Source organism: Protopterus annectens, chromosome 15.part0, assembly GCF_019279795.1.
Source record: "Protopterus annectens isolate FY-2018-M chromosome 15.part0, PAN1.0, whole genome shotgun sequence".
NCBI classification, from domain to species: domain Eukaryota; kingdom Metazoa; phylum Chordata; order Ceratodontiformes; family Protopteridae; genus Protopterus; species Protopterus annectens.
Window position 1 is genome coordinate 742708659 of NC_056749.1, and position 16524 is coordinate 742725182.

The following is a 16524-nucleotide window of genomic DNA, read 5'->3' on the forward strand; positions in this document are numbered from 1 at the left end:
GTAAGTCTTCAATTACCCCCCCCCCCAGACAAGATGAGTGCAAAAAGAAAGAGCTATTCCATCGAGTACAAGAAAGGATTCATGGAGGACTCCTGGGGAAAGAATATGATGGCTTTCTGCAAAGAGAAGAACTTGGATCTCTGAAAGGTCCGAAAATGGTGAGCAAAGTACGATAACCTCACTCAACAGGTGGACGAGGGAAATGCTAAGAAGTGCAAGTGTGGATCAGGTCTGCAACCATTATTTCCTGAGCTGGAAGACATCATGTGTGAATGGATTGCTAACAAGAGAGCAGAGGCTTTGGTTGTGTGCAGGGTTGATATTCAAGCATTTGTCCTTGCAATGGCAGCACAGTTAGAAATATCCCCAGAAGAATTCAAAGCATCACAACTTTGGCTGGATGGCTTCCTTCAGTGATATGAACTGTCTCTAAGAAGATCAACAATACTGTTCAAGCTGGAAGATACTGAAGTTACTAAACGTGCACTTGCATTCAAGTCCTTTGGTGATGGCATTGACTTTTCTAAATACCAACTCTCCAACATGATTGCTATGGATGAAACTGCAGTGTTTATGGGCCAAGGATCTCATGCAACAATTGATCAAAGGGGTGCCTCGTCAATCTACATTCCCTCCACTGGTTACGAAAGTATACGTGTTACCTGTATTTTGGCAATTCATCTAGATGGAAAGAAAACCCCACCTCTAATGATTAGTAAGGGCAAGAAAGATAAGACTGAATGTGTTTCAGGCATTTACATTCAAAAAACCGAAAATGCATGGTGCACACAAGCAGTTATAAAGAAGTGGGTTGATGTAATGCTGCCACTTGTTTTGCAAGGTGGCAAAAGAGGTCTGCTAGTCTGGGATTCAGCCAGCACTCACTATAAAGACATGAAAAATTCCTTGCACAGAGAAGTATAGATGAAATAATGATTCCTGCAGGAATGACTGCCTATCTCCAGACTCTTGACATTGCAATAAACAAGCCATTCAAGGACCATTTGCACATGGAACTCAATAACTTAATTGAAAATAGAATGGAGAGAAATCAGGGGGGAAACTTTGTGAAGCCTAGCCTGCAAGAGGTCCTGACTTGGGTGAAGAATTCATCAGATAAAATCAATGACAGCTGTGTTGCCAGTGCACTATGAGCAGGCTACATGGACAAGCAGTGCTCATTTAAGGAGAGCTCTTTTGCTAGGCATAACAGATTGGGGCCAATGGTTCTACAGGAAAGGAAGTCGCAAGAAATTCAGGCCAGAATTCAGGGGTTGGAGACTTATGACAATGTTCCAGAAGAAGATGACATGACTATACTTGAATAACTTTTCCGTTATCGGGGTAACAGAATGGATTGCTTCTGCTTTCAGCTGCCAGGAAGCTCTTGTCAGTTTTTTGACTTTATTGTGTTAAGGTAATGTTTCATTATCAAGGGGTAATTACAAAGTAAGGCCACTAGTTCCCAGACTTCATTTCTATGACTTCCCATCATTCTTCTCTTACGGTTTGGGTAAGGAATAAAGAAAGCATCACCACTCAAAAAGTGGCAGTTATTCACCTGCTTTATTCCCCTCCTCCAATACACAGGTATTGACATTTTTCTGCACTTTCTGTTAAGCATGAAATAGTGCACTGTGAAAGCCAAGGAGTAGATATTCTGAAGCTGAAATGTTTGTTACACTCTCTATGCAGAATTTTCACATAACTGTTAACATGTTTCCTAGAAATGTTGCCCAATAACGGAAAAGTACCAAATAAATGTCAGTTTGTGTACATGGATAAATGTCGATTTGTGTACATGAATAAATGTCGATTTGTGTACATGAATAAATGTCGATTTGTGTACATGAATAAATGTCGATTTGTGTACATGAATAAATAAATAAATGTAGATTGTTGTACGGGGAGTGGAGGTAAGTAAGGCATCCCCTGATAATAAGCCCTAATGTGTATTTCGGCAGGGGAAAAAGTATAAGACCCGGTCTTATTTTCGTGGAAGGATGGTAATACTTAAGGTTAGCAAAGCCATGTTGAATACAGGGATGGGGCACATAATAGCAATAGTAGATACAGTGACAGCAGATTGTTACATATACATTTTCTTTTACTCCTGATTCCCAGTAATCATCAAGCCTATAACCTCTTCACCCAAATGGACAGTTTGTTCCCAAGAAGGAAACTACTCAAGTGCTGTGACATATTTTTTCTGGGCCACTAATGAAGGATCCTGAATCCTCACCACTGAAACTGCAGAGGGACATTCACTTGGAACAAAAATAGATACACACAGTATGTCCAGATACAGCTGTCTGCATCAAGCACAATTTCCCTTCAGAGCATACAGGGAACACACTGAGTCCAGGGTCCAGGTTTCTCCCTCTGTGTCCCTCCAGGTCCACAATAAGACTGCCCACTGGCACAGCTGTAGAGTTGAGTCCTCAGCCAAGTGTCCAAGTCAAGTCCTCCACCCCTCTCTCTGTGAAACCAGTGCTTCATGTCCCTCCTTCAAGCAGCTGACATGCACACACACACACACACACACACACACACACACACACACACACACACACACACACACACACACACACACACACACACACACACACACACACACACACACACACACACACACACACACACCTGGGAAAGGCTGGCATAGATTTAATAGCTATGGCCCCCTTCTACACAGACTATAAGGTAGTTACACTGCCATCAAACACTCCAAAGCCAGCTACTCTAAGGCTCTTAGAAGGATACCAAATGATACTAAGTGAAATTAATATTAATACTACAGTAAGGCTCTCAGGAGTGGCCACAGAGTCACCAGATAGATATAAGTACACTCATAGTTTAAAATATTCTCTAAAGTTCCAGCCACAATGAAAAGTTTAAATATATTTAATAATAAATAATAAAATAGCATGAATATATTAAATATCTATTTACAATAAACACCAGAGTTTCATCACAAGAAATATTAAAAATAACACAGATTAACAGATTTACACAGATACAGAAAACACAGATTAACAAGATTCACACAGATACAGAAAAACAGTACTTAACTAATCTCACTATATTTTCCTAACTGACCTAAAGAATTACTATTCTCTGGTCATTTACTAGAGCAAGGCAAGATGAAGTAGGTGAGTGTCGGGTTCCAAAAATAGAGTGCTATGAGACTTCAGTCTCATCTGGTATTAAATTATAATTACAGAGCTGTCTTACAGAATGACATCACACAGATCTGGTCATATGACTTCTGGTTCCCATACTACTCCTTTGGTTAGAAGTTGCCAAGATTTAGCACATATGTGTTACAATACATATTTTGAGTTTTGCTACAGTTTATTGCAGCATCTGGAAGCTGTAATACAATATTAACATGCCTGCTCTTTCTACAGAGACTAACAGACCTTACTTCCTATAGACATTGTGTCTCTAACTTCATTCAAAAGTGTGAGATAACATCTTCATGGCCTAGGCCCATTATTTTAATTTTAGAACATTTTTCAAAGTTAGCTGCAGCTGGAATGTGCTTAACCTATTCTCTTCTAGTATCCCCTGTTAACATATATATTTAATTCAGTTACAATACAGTCAGGACCCACTATTGGTACATTTTTAACACAAGGAACTTTACAAATACATTTTTCAACACAAAGGTCTGTACAAATCAGTTTGATATACAAATGGCATATAATTCTTTACAAAATTCCAGCTGGCTGTGCTGGCATATATTACACATCCACTGCCCTACTTCTCCTGGCATAGCTGGCAGTACCCCAAATCGTCAGAAGTACATTCATCCTTCCTAAATATGAGGGTCAATGGATGGGAGTGATCCCATCATCCTCTTTGGCAAACTGTTTTGTTTCTTCTTTTATAGCCTTACCAGTTCCTCTTGCACATGTCCAATGTCTCAAGGAATGATGTACAATGAGCTTATGTAAGAGATGGGTCTATATCACATTACTGAAATTCCAAAATATTGAACACCATAAGCTCGAACTTGGAGTCTCGAAATGTGATATACTCGAACGCTCAGAACAGTGAATTTTTTTCCAAGGGAAAACATTTGCTGTTCCGAGAATACACACACACAACACAAGCACACCAAAATACATAATCCACACTTCACAGAACCCTACACTAAACCGTACATACACTACTAGCTATCCACTTACCTTAACCCAACCCTAACCCTAAGGTCCCTAACTAATGCACACTCACCTTACCCGCTCCCTAACCCAAAGATCCCTAACTAACGCACACTCACCTTACCTGCTCCCTAACCCTAAGGTCCATAACTATCACACACTCACCTTACCCGCTCACTAACCCTAATGTCCCTAACTATCGCACACTCACCGTACCCACTCCCTATCCCTAAGGTCCCTAGCTATCACACACTCACCTTACCTCGGTCTGTTCGCACACTTACCTTAACCTGGTCCGTCACCTTCACACAACAGTCAAGAAAATAGTGAAGCTGCAGAAACGGCCCACCGAATAATTTCCCTAGGAAAATATTCGGTGTTCTGCAGCTTAGCTATTTCAAGCGTTCGCTGAATAGGGGTCGATATTAGAACATTCGATGTTTTAACACTTCGATGTTTTAATATAGACCCATAAGAGACATATCATCTGCTTTTGCAAAAGGCACTCCCATTCCCTTTTAGGCAAGTATCTCTACTAATTTCCGGTTTCTTCCAAGAATCTTAAAATAGAGTCTGCACTCAAGGCTTGCATTCCTCAACTGTCTCTCTAGAAAGCTCTCTGCTTTTTCATTCCTTTTTGTCTAAGCTGGATTTTCTAGCCCCTATGCTGCTAATGAAACCAGGATTACCTGGGTCATAGTAAGATCTTTTATCGCTGTATATCACTTATCTGGCTGACTGCAGCAGTAATGAAGAGAACTTCAGTTTTCTTGAATAGCTACATAGGGATATTGGGGTAAAAGAGAGCACTTTGAAGTGTCCATGAAATCATCTTATGTAATTACTTGGTAAATAACCTGACTAGGATCAATGTTGCATTGAAGATAACACTGAAAGAAAATAACCTGACCAAGGGTGATCCTTTAGAACTGTAGCCATCACAGAGGAATGGCCACTTCTCACTCAGCCAGTGAGAATGAGACCTGTCATTTCTAGGACAAGACTGAGGAAGATGGAAGGAAAAATGCCTTAGAGCAGTCGGCCTGTGAGGGAAAATGGTGGGTAAATTTATTAATTGTGATGGTAGTGAAGCAGTATCTAACCTGATATCAAACCACTTCATCATATCCCCATTTCTCAAATGCAGTTTCAAAAATGTGGATCTGCATGCTTAAGATATTTCATAGCATGACAAGTACACATTTCACAGTGTGCTTTCATTTCACAGGATGGGTTGTGCTTTCATATGTATATGAAAGGGTCTTTATGCAGTGAGTGGGATAAGATAACATGAATATAGAGGATGCAGTGTTTTTTTTTAGCAATCTATCAATTTTTCTGTATGGTTGTGAATGCAGCCATTGCATGGACAATGGGAGACAGCTACTCCTTCCCTCAAAAATAGTGTGTGTTTTGTTTTATGGTTTTGAGGATTTTTAGGGCTTATCAACATGTATGAACTTGTGATGACAAGGTATTTTGATGGCTGTGTAGTTTAGTAAGTGACCCACTAAAGTAAGTTAAAATAGATATGGGCCCATTAGCTGACGGGTTTAGCCTGCAAACTGGTAGAATCTGGTCTGCCATTAATAAAGATTAGAAGAGATAGACTGATAAGAAGAACGTTTATAAGACATTTGATGGTATCTGCCCAAGGAGGGCTGAAGAAACATAGACAACTGATCAAACATATCAAGAAAAGACCGAGGAAGAGAAAAGAAAAAGATAAAGAAAATCAGCTGCCAAAATAAAAGATAAAAGGAAATAATAATAAAAGATAAAAGGAAATAATAATAAAAGTTAAAGGAAATAATAATAAAAGATAAAAGGAAATAATAATAAAAGATAAAGGAAATAATAATAAAAGATAAAAGGAAATAATAATAAAAGATAAAAGGAAATAATAATAAAAGATAAAGGAAATAATAATAAAAGATAAAAGGAAATAATAATAAAAGATAAAAGGAAATAATAATAAAAGATAAAGGAAATAATAATAAAAGATAAAAGGAAATAATAATAAAAGATAAAGGAAATAATAATAAAAGATAAAAGGAAATAATAATAAAAGATAAAAGGAAATAATAATAAAAGATAAAGGAAATAATAATAAAAGATAAAAGGAAATAATAATAAAAGATAAAAGGAAATAACGGTCTGCAAGTTTAAGAGGTGCTTTTATTGGTAATAAGAGTAGAATATCCCTCACGAAGGTAATGGTATACTGATATGTATAGCAACATTGGCTGATTCAGTCACAGAAACTTTTGGTTTTACACTTTGCACTGTGACATCAGAGGTCAAGTTGTTCTTCAGGAAGGGTTCCACTTAGGCATAAGTTAAGAATAATCATATGGTTAGCATCAGTCGAAATTTGGGGTTCTATCTGAATGTAAGTCACTAAGAATTATGGTTAGCACCAGTGAGATTCTAGGATTCCATGTGAACCTAAGCCAATAAACATAGCCAGCTTTTAGGAGTCCATCTGAATAAAAGCCACCTGGAATCATGGTCCGCATCTGTCAGCTGGTAAGATTCTATCTATATGTAAGCCAATAACACTTATGGTCAGTATCAGTCAGCTTCCAGGATTCCACCTGAATTAAAACCATCCCAGCAGTCAGTGGTCAGTATTGGTCAAATTCAAAGATTCCATCTGAGTATAAACTAGTAATAATCATGAACTGCATCCCTTCAGATTCTGTGATTCAGTTTAAATATAAGCTAGTGATAATCTGTCAGATTCAACTAACTCACTTTGATGGTCTTTCCAATAGCAGGCTGGAGAAGGAGGCAGAAGAATTATCACCAGTCCTTTTGTATTTATCTAACAGCAGTTTGTTGGTGTTTATCACTGTGCTGGATATATGCTTCCCTGTGGAGAAGAAGGCAATCTGGTGACCAGCAGATTTGTTATACTGCATTTCTAGGTCATGGAAAAGATGATTGTTACAATACTGGACAGGTGATTAGCATGCAAGGAGCATGTGATCATCTAATACCAGAATTAAATGGATGGTGTGTTAACTAATGAACAGGAGAAAAGAATGACACCTGAGTTCCAGAACCAGAGGGTAACGACAGTGAAAATCATCTGTCTTTGAAAGCTGATGCATCAGGGGTTTCTTCACAAGATCAGTATTGCATTCCTACCATTCCAACCAATTAGCAATTTCTCACATTCTGCCTCATATTAATGCATCAAATATTCTGCTGCCATCAATCTAAGGATATGTATAGTGAGATTTATCCTGGATTAAAGCAGACAGGTTTGGAATATAATGGAAGCAGAGTCTATATCAAGTTATCGAAATCTTATTACACTGAATCACTAAAGGTCAACCTATATTGATTGATGTAGTAAAACATCAAATAACTTTAAAAAAAAAAACACTAGCGCACCCCCACCCCCCTACTTAAATATTCCAACTCTGAGACCGCATCACATTGAGGTAAATGGAAATCTCCCCCTACGGAGATTTCCGTTTACCTGCATGATGTTCTGCGCTTTCGATGTTATGGTGCCGACAATATCAGCTTCGATATTGTCGGCTTTCGACATCGTGAAGTAGACCCTGGAAACATGTGCCTGGTCACATTGTCCATGTCAGCAGACAAGCAGTGCTGAGATTAGGAGTAATGAAAATATTGGACACATATAATAGTCAGGTGGTCTTTAAGAGGTATGGACATGTTCACCAGTTTAGGAATGTTACTGGACCCTGAAATGATGTTTCACTCTCATATTGCTAAGACAAGATTAACTGCTAAATTTGAAGAAAAAATAACTTTTCAGGCAAAGGAAATATGCAACAATGAGCAGAACTTATTGTAAATGGTATAATCCATACTGAAGTGGAGGTCACTGCCAACCTTTTGGCTGATGGGTTCTGCTCAAATTTCTCCCCCCACCCTCCTCATTCCCCCCATGATAGTCCAAAGGAAATACCTAATACCACAATCCCCCCAACCATTACTAGGGAACAGGTCTTCAGTGCACTTTGCAAACCCAGAAAGAGTGCATTGATGGGGCCCAACAACATCACAGGAACTTTACTAAATAGCACAAAACATTACCTCTCTAGTCCACTTGAATCACATTTCAGCTGGAGCCTACAGTTAGGTTTTGTGCCCAGTGAATGGAAAATGGCTACATTCATTCCCTGCACAAAGGAGGCCCAACCACTGATCCATGTAACTACAGGCTCCTAAGTCTGACCAGCCTCATATGTAAGGCTATGGAAAGACTCATCATGGACATATGGACGGCGCAGTGGTAGAGTTGTCACCTCACACCAAGAGGTTCTCTGGTTCGATTCCCGGCTGGGGTTCCTTCTGTGTGGAGTCTGCATGTCCTCCCTGCATTCATGTGGGTTTCCTCCCACGTTACAAAGACATGCATCTGGAGCGTTTCTCCCCGGGCCTCTGCTGAAAATTGGCTTCGTTCCAAGTCAGACTTTCCCAGTTAACAAATGTTAAATAAAATAAAATAAATAAATAAAATAAAATAAAACATGATAAATGAGGACACAGGCAACCTGCAAATGCCAGACCCATCACAACAAACATTAACAAATCTGAACTGTGTGTTTGTCTCACCTATTTTTATCCCCTGGGTCCTATCAGTAAGACAGTTGTCTTTTCAGTGGGTGATAAAATGCTTATACCTAATTTAGTGCACTTCTTTATAATGCCTGAGTTGGGTATTGTATCACAAGCCTTGGCCAGTTTGAGGTAAGCTGTGTTCAGAGTCTTTCCCTCATCCATTGCTTTGGTGACCCTCTCAAGATTTAAAAGGCATGACCTTCCTTTAAAAAAAACTTAGAAAGGTCCCCCTGTGTCATTAGTCTTGTGACAATCTGTGAATCTATGAATATATGAACTGTAAATAATAATTCTGGATTGTTTGCAACAATCTTAGTTCCACTGTTTATCTTATTAACAAGACAGCGACTAGAGTACAATGCATAAATCAGGCACACTATCCATCAACATTATACACATTAGAAATACATTGCTCCCAAAAGGCTATTTATTTCCTCCCTGGTGTGTCCTTTCATAACATTCTAATCTCTCTAATCCCAGTCAACTCTCTGTCCATGTCCTTAATTTTCTCCCCTGGTCATTACTCCTCCTCGTCTCATACTCTTTCTATTTTGGCAGCAGAATACTTTCCATACATTTTTATTAATATAGTCAATATTTTGAATAACTATACATTAGTTTAATTGACATATGCTACCCACTTATGCAAAGTGTCTTGCTACTTGCAGTACATATTTTTTTCTTAATCAAAATTTCTCCAAACAGCATTCTGTAAATGTAATTTAATCTGGTGTGGGGCTCTTAACCCCTTGTATGTAATGTAAAACCCAATCTATTTTAAAGTGTTCCCTGTTGTGGTGCTTTTCTTCCCTTGTATACAATTACTTATCAGCTCTTGAAAATGTTTTTGTGTGTGTTTGTGGATCTTTTCTCCTGAGCTCATTGTAAAATATTTAGTTTGTTTCTGAGCTTTTCTCCTCTTGTATATAATTACTTATCAACTATTGTCAAAATGTTTTTGAATCTGATGAGGAGCTTTTCTTCCTGGACCACTGCTGAAATTGGGTCATTTGCTCAGTCAGACTTTCCCAGTTACCAAAGACAAATAAAATAAATAATAAATAAATAATTAAATTGGCTATCTCCTTCTGGTCTTCATTACAATGACAGAACAAAACGCCTCAGTATTTTTTCACTGAGGTTAGCCAAGTCAGTCAGCATTTCAGAAAATGGTTCTTATTCATCGTTGTGACTTGAAAAAAGAACTTCAAGTTAACATCCCTTAAAGACAGAAATACCAATCATTTAACAGGACACAGTAAAGCTGCAAAAAGATTGACATGGCTTGTGGATGGATAGTTCCAGGATGGTGTGGACTGATAGCTGTTGTGATGGGAACAAATATTCTTAATGGTTTTAAATACATATGTGATGGTAACATGGAAGACAGGACTTATGAGATTTGGTGAAGATAGTTATGGGAAGTCGAATTCCCTATGTTAGCATTTTGTGTATATATTAACATACAGTATGCATTTTTGCTACTTCATCTATTTCACTTTGACACCTTAAATATGACTCCTTTTCCTTTGCAATTGTAGTGTTTGAAAATAGTAAAGGAATGTTATGTTTGGAGGCAAGTAAGTTTCTCAGAGAAACATTGAGAGAAAATTAGTGTTAGCATTACTGACTGGGCACTCTGTTATTTCTTAATGATGTTCTAACGCCTTTCTCTTCTCTTTCCTTTCAGGTTATTTCTTTCCCCAACATCATCATCAGCAGACTTGCTCTACTTTCCATTGGAAATGCACCTCTTCTGCTAATCCTCTGAGGCATCTGTCAGGATATTGGAGCTTTTTACCAACATTTTCTTAAACTCAGTGCTTGCACTTATATCTGTGCTTCTCTACGTTCACATCGATCAGTTCAACAACTAATAATCTGTAGCAGATAATTTCAATTAGCAACACATTTTATGTGAATACTTTGATTTCAGCCCATAAAAGCTAGTGAATCTCTTCCATTTAAATAGATTTCTTATTAAATTCTAAGAGTTATTCAAGTAGATTTCATATGTTGCATTTACATAGTAGTGCTATGACATCTAAATGGCTCTATTATCTGAAAATATCCTGCTGATAGCATATCTCATTTGAGCTAAATCTATAGAATGTATTTTATAGAGTATCACAAATTAAATATTATATCAAGAAAGGAAAAATTTTACCTTAAACCATACAAAACTGTTCCATCTGGATGAAGGCGTATCATGCGATTTTTTACAGTCACACCATGAAGAAATGACTTCTTGTCATTTAAAAAATAAGTATCCGGTAACCAGAGGTGGTCAGCCACTCGATTGTCGAGTGTCAGATTTAATGGTATGTCTTGGTACGCCAGTCGTTTATCTCGCCAGCTCTGCTGAAAATACATGGTGATGGTATAGTCCTAAGGAGACAAAAGAGGGCATACAATGTATGAGATGGATTGTATTGTAGAAGAATAAAGGTAGGTAAATTACCCATTGCAGTAGGAACAATCTCATTACAAGAAAAATGCTCTCAGACTTTCATTAAGAGATACGTTATCTCAATACTCTTCACAAGAAAAACACCTGGGCAGATGCTCATTAAAATAAAAGTACTGAGACTTTGTTAACGGCAAAAAAGTGAGCTTTTTCATATGTTCTGATACAATGATGCCAAATGAACTGAAACTAATTTTAAAAATAATGCAGACAAAAAACAACCAAATGAGTGGATCCGCTCTATTTATTAGAAAAAATTTTAATAACAAAGCACAGCATTATTAAAATAACCCACACACATCAGTTTAAATATACACTTGAACCAATCCCAACACTTCCTAATGAATAATTAGTCAGTTGTTCGAAGACACTATAAAATGTTTACTAATAAAATAGAGCGGATCCACTCATTTGGACATTCTTTTGTGTGTGGTTAGTCAATTCTTACACTGGTTCCTTATTTAGAAAATGGCTATTTTAGTACAATATATCATTTTTAATAAACATTTTTAATAGGTGTAACTTAATCTCCTAACATTTGCACAAACTACCACCACAACTCCCCCAAGTAATCAAACCAAATCTACTCCCCTGCTCACTTCTGAAAGGATCACTCTTCTGTATGATTACTAAGATGCAGAAATATTTTTCTCTCTGCCTAAAAGCACCAAAGATCTTCTTCAGACTATCCTCCATAATCTTTCGACTCCTTCATAACATTGAACTAAACCAAAGACCAATTATTTTCCTTCCTCAACATCAGAACTTATCTCTCTCCCTACACTGGCCTGCTCCCTCCTACATGTCCATGGCATCAGAAACAAGCTAGGCCACATAAGTGCTTTTATTTTTCAGTACAACCCAGACATTCTAACAGTCACAGAATCTTGGAAAAAGACCCCCCCCCCCCCAACTTGCAACACATTCTGATCTCCTACATGTACATCATTGATGCCAGCCAAAACCAGGTGAATGATCAGGTGATGGAGGCTCTCTAATTTTATACAGAAATAAACTAAACTCAAAAGTCATTGTCCAAGGAAACTCCTATTCAGACTCTGGTCCTAAGTGATTCTCCTAAACATTCCAACTCACTAAGGCAAACTAGTACTGATTACTACAGCCTATCTACCTCCCCCTGCTTCCATAAATAAATTATCTTTCATATGACATGAGTTACTTCCCTAGCAGATCTTGATCTACTTCAACTAAAAAAATAATCAACAGAACCTAACCTCAGGTTCTGCAAACAGTCCATGCTCAACCTTATTATTACAAACATTCCGAGCTCCATCATAAAGATTATGCCACCGGTAAGTGACTAATGCCCAATCACCTTTACAATTGTCAACCATCCTATAAAACTACCACAGGTGTTAAAAGCATTCAAAAAACAGATAACTTCTTTGTGAGCTTCCCCATTTCCCACTTATCCTTTTGCTGATGACACTGTCATTTACAGATCAGGTCACTCTCATACTAACATTCAATGCCAACTCCAGGCAGACTTACTTGAGCTCAAGCAATGAGTGACGGATCAATATCAAATGAGACAATAGGCACGGTAATAGATCAAGACCCCCCTTACACATACAGCAGACCCCCATCCTCCAAGCAGCCATTCCAGTGTCCCATTAATCGTTTTTTTTTTCTCCACGGTTACCATAAACGCTGTTCACATCTGTCGTGCGCATGCTCTTTTCTTCCTTCCTTACTTCTGCAGTGATTACAGATATTTGGGTTTCATTTAAGACTTTTGTTTCAAATTTTATAGCAAAAACCCTGACAGACATTTGCCAAAAAAAATAATAATAATAAAACAGGCAGCTTTAACAGTAAACTTCTCTACCCTTGAAACTCACATTCAAGGAAACAACATTGAAATCCAGATTCAAAGAAATTGCATCTGGCCAGTGGTAGATAAAGTTTACTTTTGGACTATTTTATGACCATAGGCCCCTTGCATAAATTTTTAAGACCATGCAGATTTGCATGCATTATTTCTTTCACCTTCCTGATTGTATTACATTATATTCCTTGTATAATACAGGACCATTTGTTAGAGTGTATTTTCAATTTGTGGTTTTGAACATTTTTCCAGTAATCGATGAAACAAAACATATGAGCCAGTAATGACAAACCTGCTCATTTCACAACATTTCATCCATAACAGGACAGTCAATATCAGTTAATATGCACAACCTCAGCAGGAGTAAAAGTCATCTGAATAATTCTACGTTAAACAGATCTGTAACTAATGAAGAGTTTGCTGCAAGCAAACAACTGTATATTTTGGGGTTTAATCTACAAATTCAGTACTTGTTACCCTTTAGGATTAAATTTTATAGGTTACATTTAAAAAATGGCAAGCTGGTAATATTGCATTTGGGAATGGATGGCAAACCAACAACAGGTTCATAGTTACAAGGCATCTCATCCAAAGGAGGACACACTCAGGACTGCAGCCCCCCCCTTAAGATACAACACAGTATCAGCAATCTATCTACATGGTGATGGAGTAGAACCAACAGCTTTTTGCATCAAAAACAAGTTTACTACCTGTTGTGCTGCTAACACTCCTTTCAAATTGTATAGCACAAACAGTGATGACCATTAGCTAAACAAAACAGTTGTACATTGAAAACATATTTAGTATGAGCAGCAGTAAACTTCTTCTTCCCTTGAAGTTCACAATTCCTTGAAAATGCACTTTGAGTGCTGAGGTAGTTGGTGTAGAGGATTCAGGCTCTTGTCTCCTGTAATTAAGGTACAGGGTTTGACCCTAAGCCTGAGCAAATTAACTAACCTGCCATCTCTAGCTAGGCCATTACACAAACACAAACACACACACACACACACACACACACACACACACACACACACACACACACACACACACACACACACACACACACACACACACACACACACACCGGCTACAAAAAAAAAGTTTGTTCATGCACACACTTACCTTAATTCCTAAGTAATATTCAGCATAAATTCAGCAGGAACATCTGATCCATTATGTCTAAATTCCATGCACAGATGTGGAAATCAAGAAGCAGCAAGAGGAAGTGTGTGCACTGATGCATGTAGGACACACACATTCACAGATGTGGAAATCAAGAAGCAGCAAGAGGAAGTGTGTGCACTGATGCTTGTAGGGACACACATGCACAGATGTGGAAATCAAGAAGCAGCAAGAGGAAGTGTGTGCACTGATGCATGTAGGACACACACATTCACAGATGTGGAAATCAAGAAGCAGCAAGAGGAAGTGTGTGCACTGATGCATGTAGGGACACACACATGCACAGATGTGGAAATCAAGAAGCAGCAAGAGGAAGTGTGTGCACTGATGCATGTAGGACACACACATTCACAGATGTGGAAATCAAGAAGCAGCAAGAGGAAGTGTGTGCACTGATGCATGTAGAACACACACATTCACAGATGTGGAAATCAAGAAGCAACAAGAGGAAGTGTGTGCACTGATGCATGTAGAACACACACATTCACAGATGTGGAAATCAAGAAGCAGCAAGAGGAAGTGTGTGCACCGATGCATGTAGAACACACACATTCACAGCTGTGGAAATCAAGAAGCAGCAAGAGGAAGTGTGTGCACTGATGCATGTAGGACACACACATTCACAGATGTGGAAATCAAGAAGCAGCAAGAGGAAGTGTGTGCACTGATGCTTGTAGGGACACACATGCACAGATGTGGAAATCAAGAAGCAGCAAGAGGAAGTGTGTGCACTGATTCATGTAGGGACACACATATGCACAGATGTGGAAATCAAGAAGCAGCAAGAGGAAGTGTGTGCACTGATTCATGTAGGGACACACATATGCACAGATGTGGAAATCAAGAAGCAGCAAGAGGAAGTGTGTGCACTGATGCTTGTAGGGACACACATGCACAGATGTGGAAATCAAGAAGCAACAAGAGGAAGTGTGTGCACTGATGCATGTAGGACACACACATTCACAGATGTGGAAATCAAGAAGCAGCAAGAGGAAGTGTGTGCACTGATGCTTGTAGGGACACACATGCACAGATGTGGAAATGAAGAAGCAGCAAGAGGAAGTGTGTGCACTGATGCATGTAGGACACACACATTCACAGATGTGGAAATCAAGAAGCAACAAGAGGAAGTGTGTGCACTGATGCATGTAGAACACACACATTCACAGATGTGGAAATCAAGAAGCAGCAAGAGGAAGTGTGTGCACTGATTCATGTAGGGACACACATATGCACAGATGTGGAAATCAAGAAGCAGCAAGAGGAAGTGTGTGCACTGATGCATGTAGGACACACACATTCACAGATGTGGAAATCAAGAAGCAGCAAGAGGAAGTGTGTGCACTGATTCATGTAGGGACACACACATTCACAGATGTGGAAATCAAGAAGCAGCAAGAGGAAGTGTGTGCACTGATTCATGTAGGGACACACATATGCACAGATGTGGAAATCAAGAAGCAGCAAGAGGAAGTGTGTGCACTGATGCTTGTAGGGACACACATGCACAGATGTGGAAATCAAGAAGCAGCAAGAGGAAGTGTGTGCACTGATGCTTGTAGGGACACACATGCACAGATGTGGAAATCAAGAAGCAGCAAGAGGAAGTGTGTGCACTGATGCATGTAGAACACACACATTCACAGATGTGGAAATCAAGAAGCAACAAGAGGAAGTGTGTGCACTGATGCATGTAGAACACACACATTCACAGATGTGGAAATCAAGAAGCAGCAAGAGGAAGTGTGTGCACTGATGCATGTAGGACACACACATTCACAGATGTGGAAATCAAGAAGCAGCAAGAGGAAGTGTGTGCACTGATGCTTGTAGGGACACACATGCACAGATGTGGAAATCAAGAAGCAGCAAGAGGAAGTGTGTGCACTGATTCATGTAGGGACACACATGCACAGATGTGGAAATCAAGAAGCAACAAGAGGAAGTGTGTGCACTGATGCATGTAGAACACACACATTCACAGATGTGGAAATCAAGAAGCAGCAAGAGGAAGTGTGTGCACTGATTCATGTAGGGACACACATGCACAGATGTGGAAATCAAGAAGCAGCAAGAGGAAGTGTGTGCACTGATGCATGTAGAACACACACATTCACAGATGTGGAAATCAAGAAGCAACAAGAGGAAGTGTGTGCACTGATGCATGTAGAACACACACATTCACAGATGTGGAAATCAAGAAGCAGCAAGAGGAAGTGTGTGCACTGATGCATGTAGGACACACACATTCACAGATG

General features: G+C 38.9%; 1 protein-coding gene across 1 annotated transcript in view; it reads right to left on the reverse strand.

Annotated features, from left to right (window-relative positions):
- The window catches only part of LOC122790044 (gamma-aminobutyric acid receptor subunit beta-4), a 1529477-nt gene that overhangs the window by 406020 nt on the left and 1106933 nt on the right, over positions 1-16524 (reverse strand). The window contains exon 4 of the mRNA XM_044057608.1: positions 10936-11156. Within this exon, the coding sequence (XP_043913543.1) occupies positions 10936-11156 (221 nt within the window). The remainder of the gene's footprint in view (positions 1-10935; positions 11157-16524) is intronic.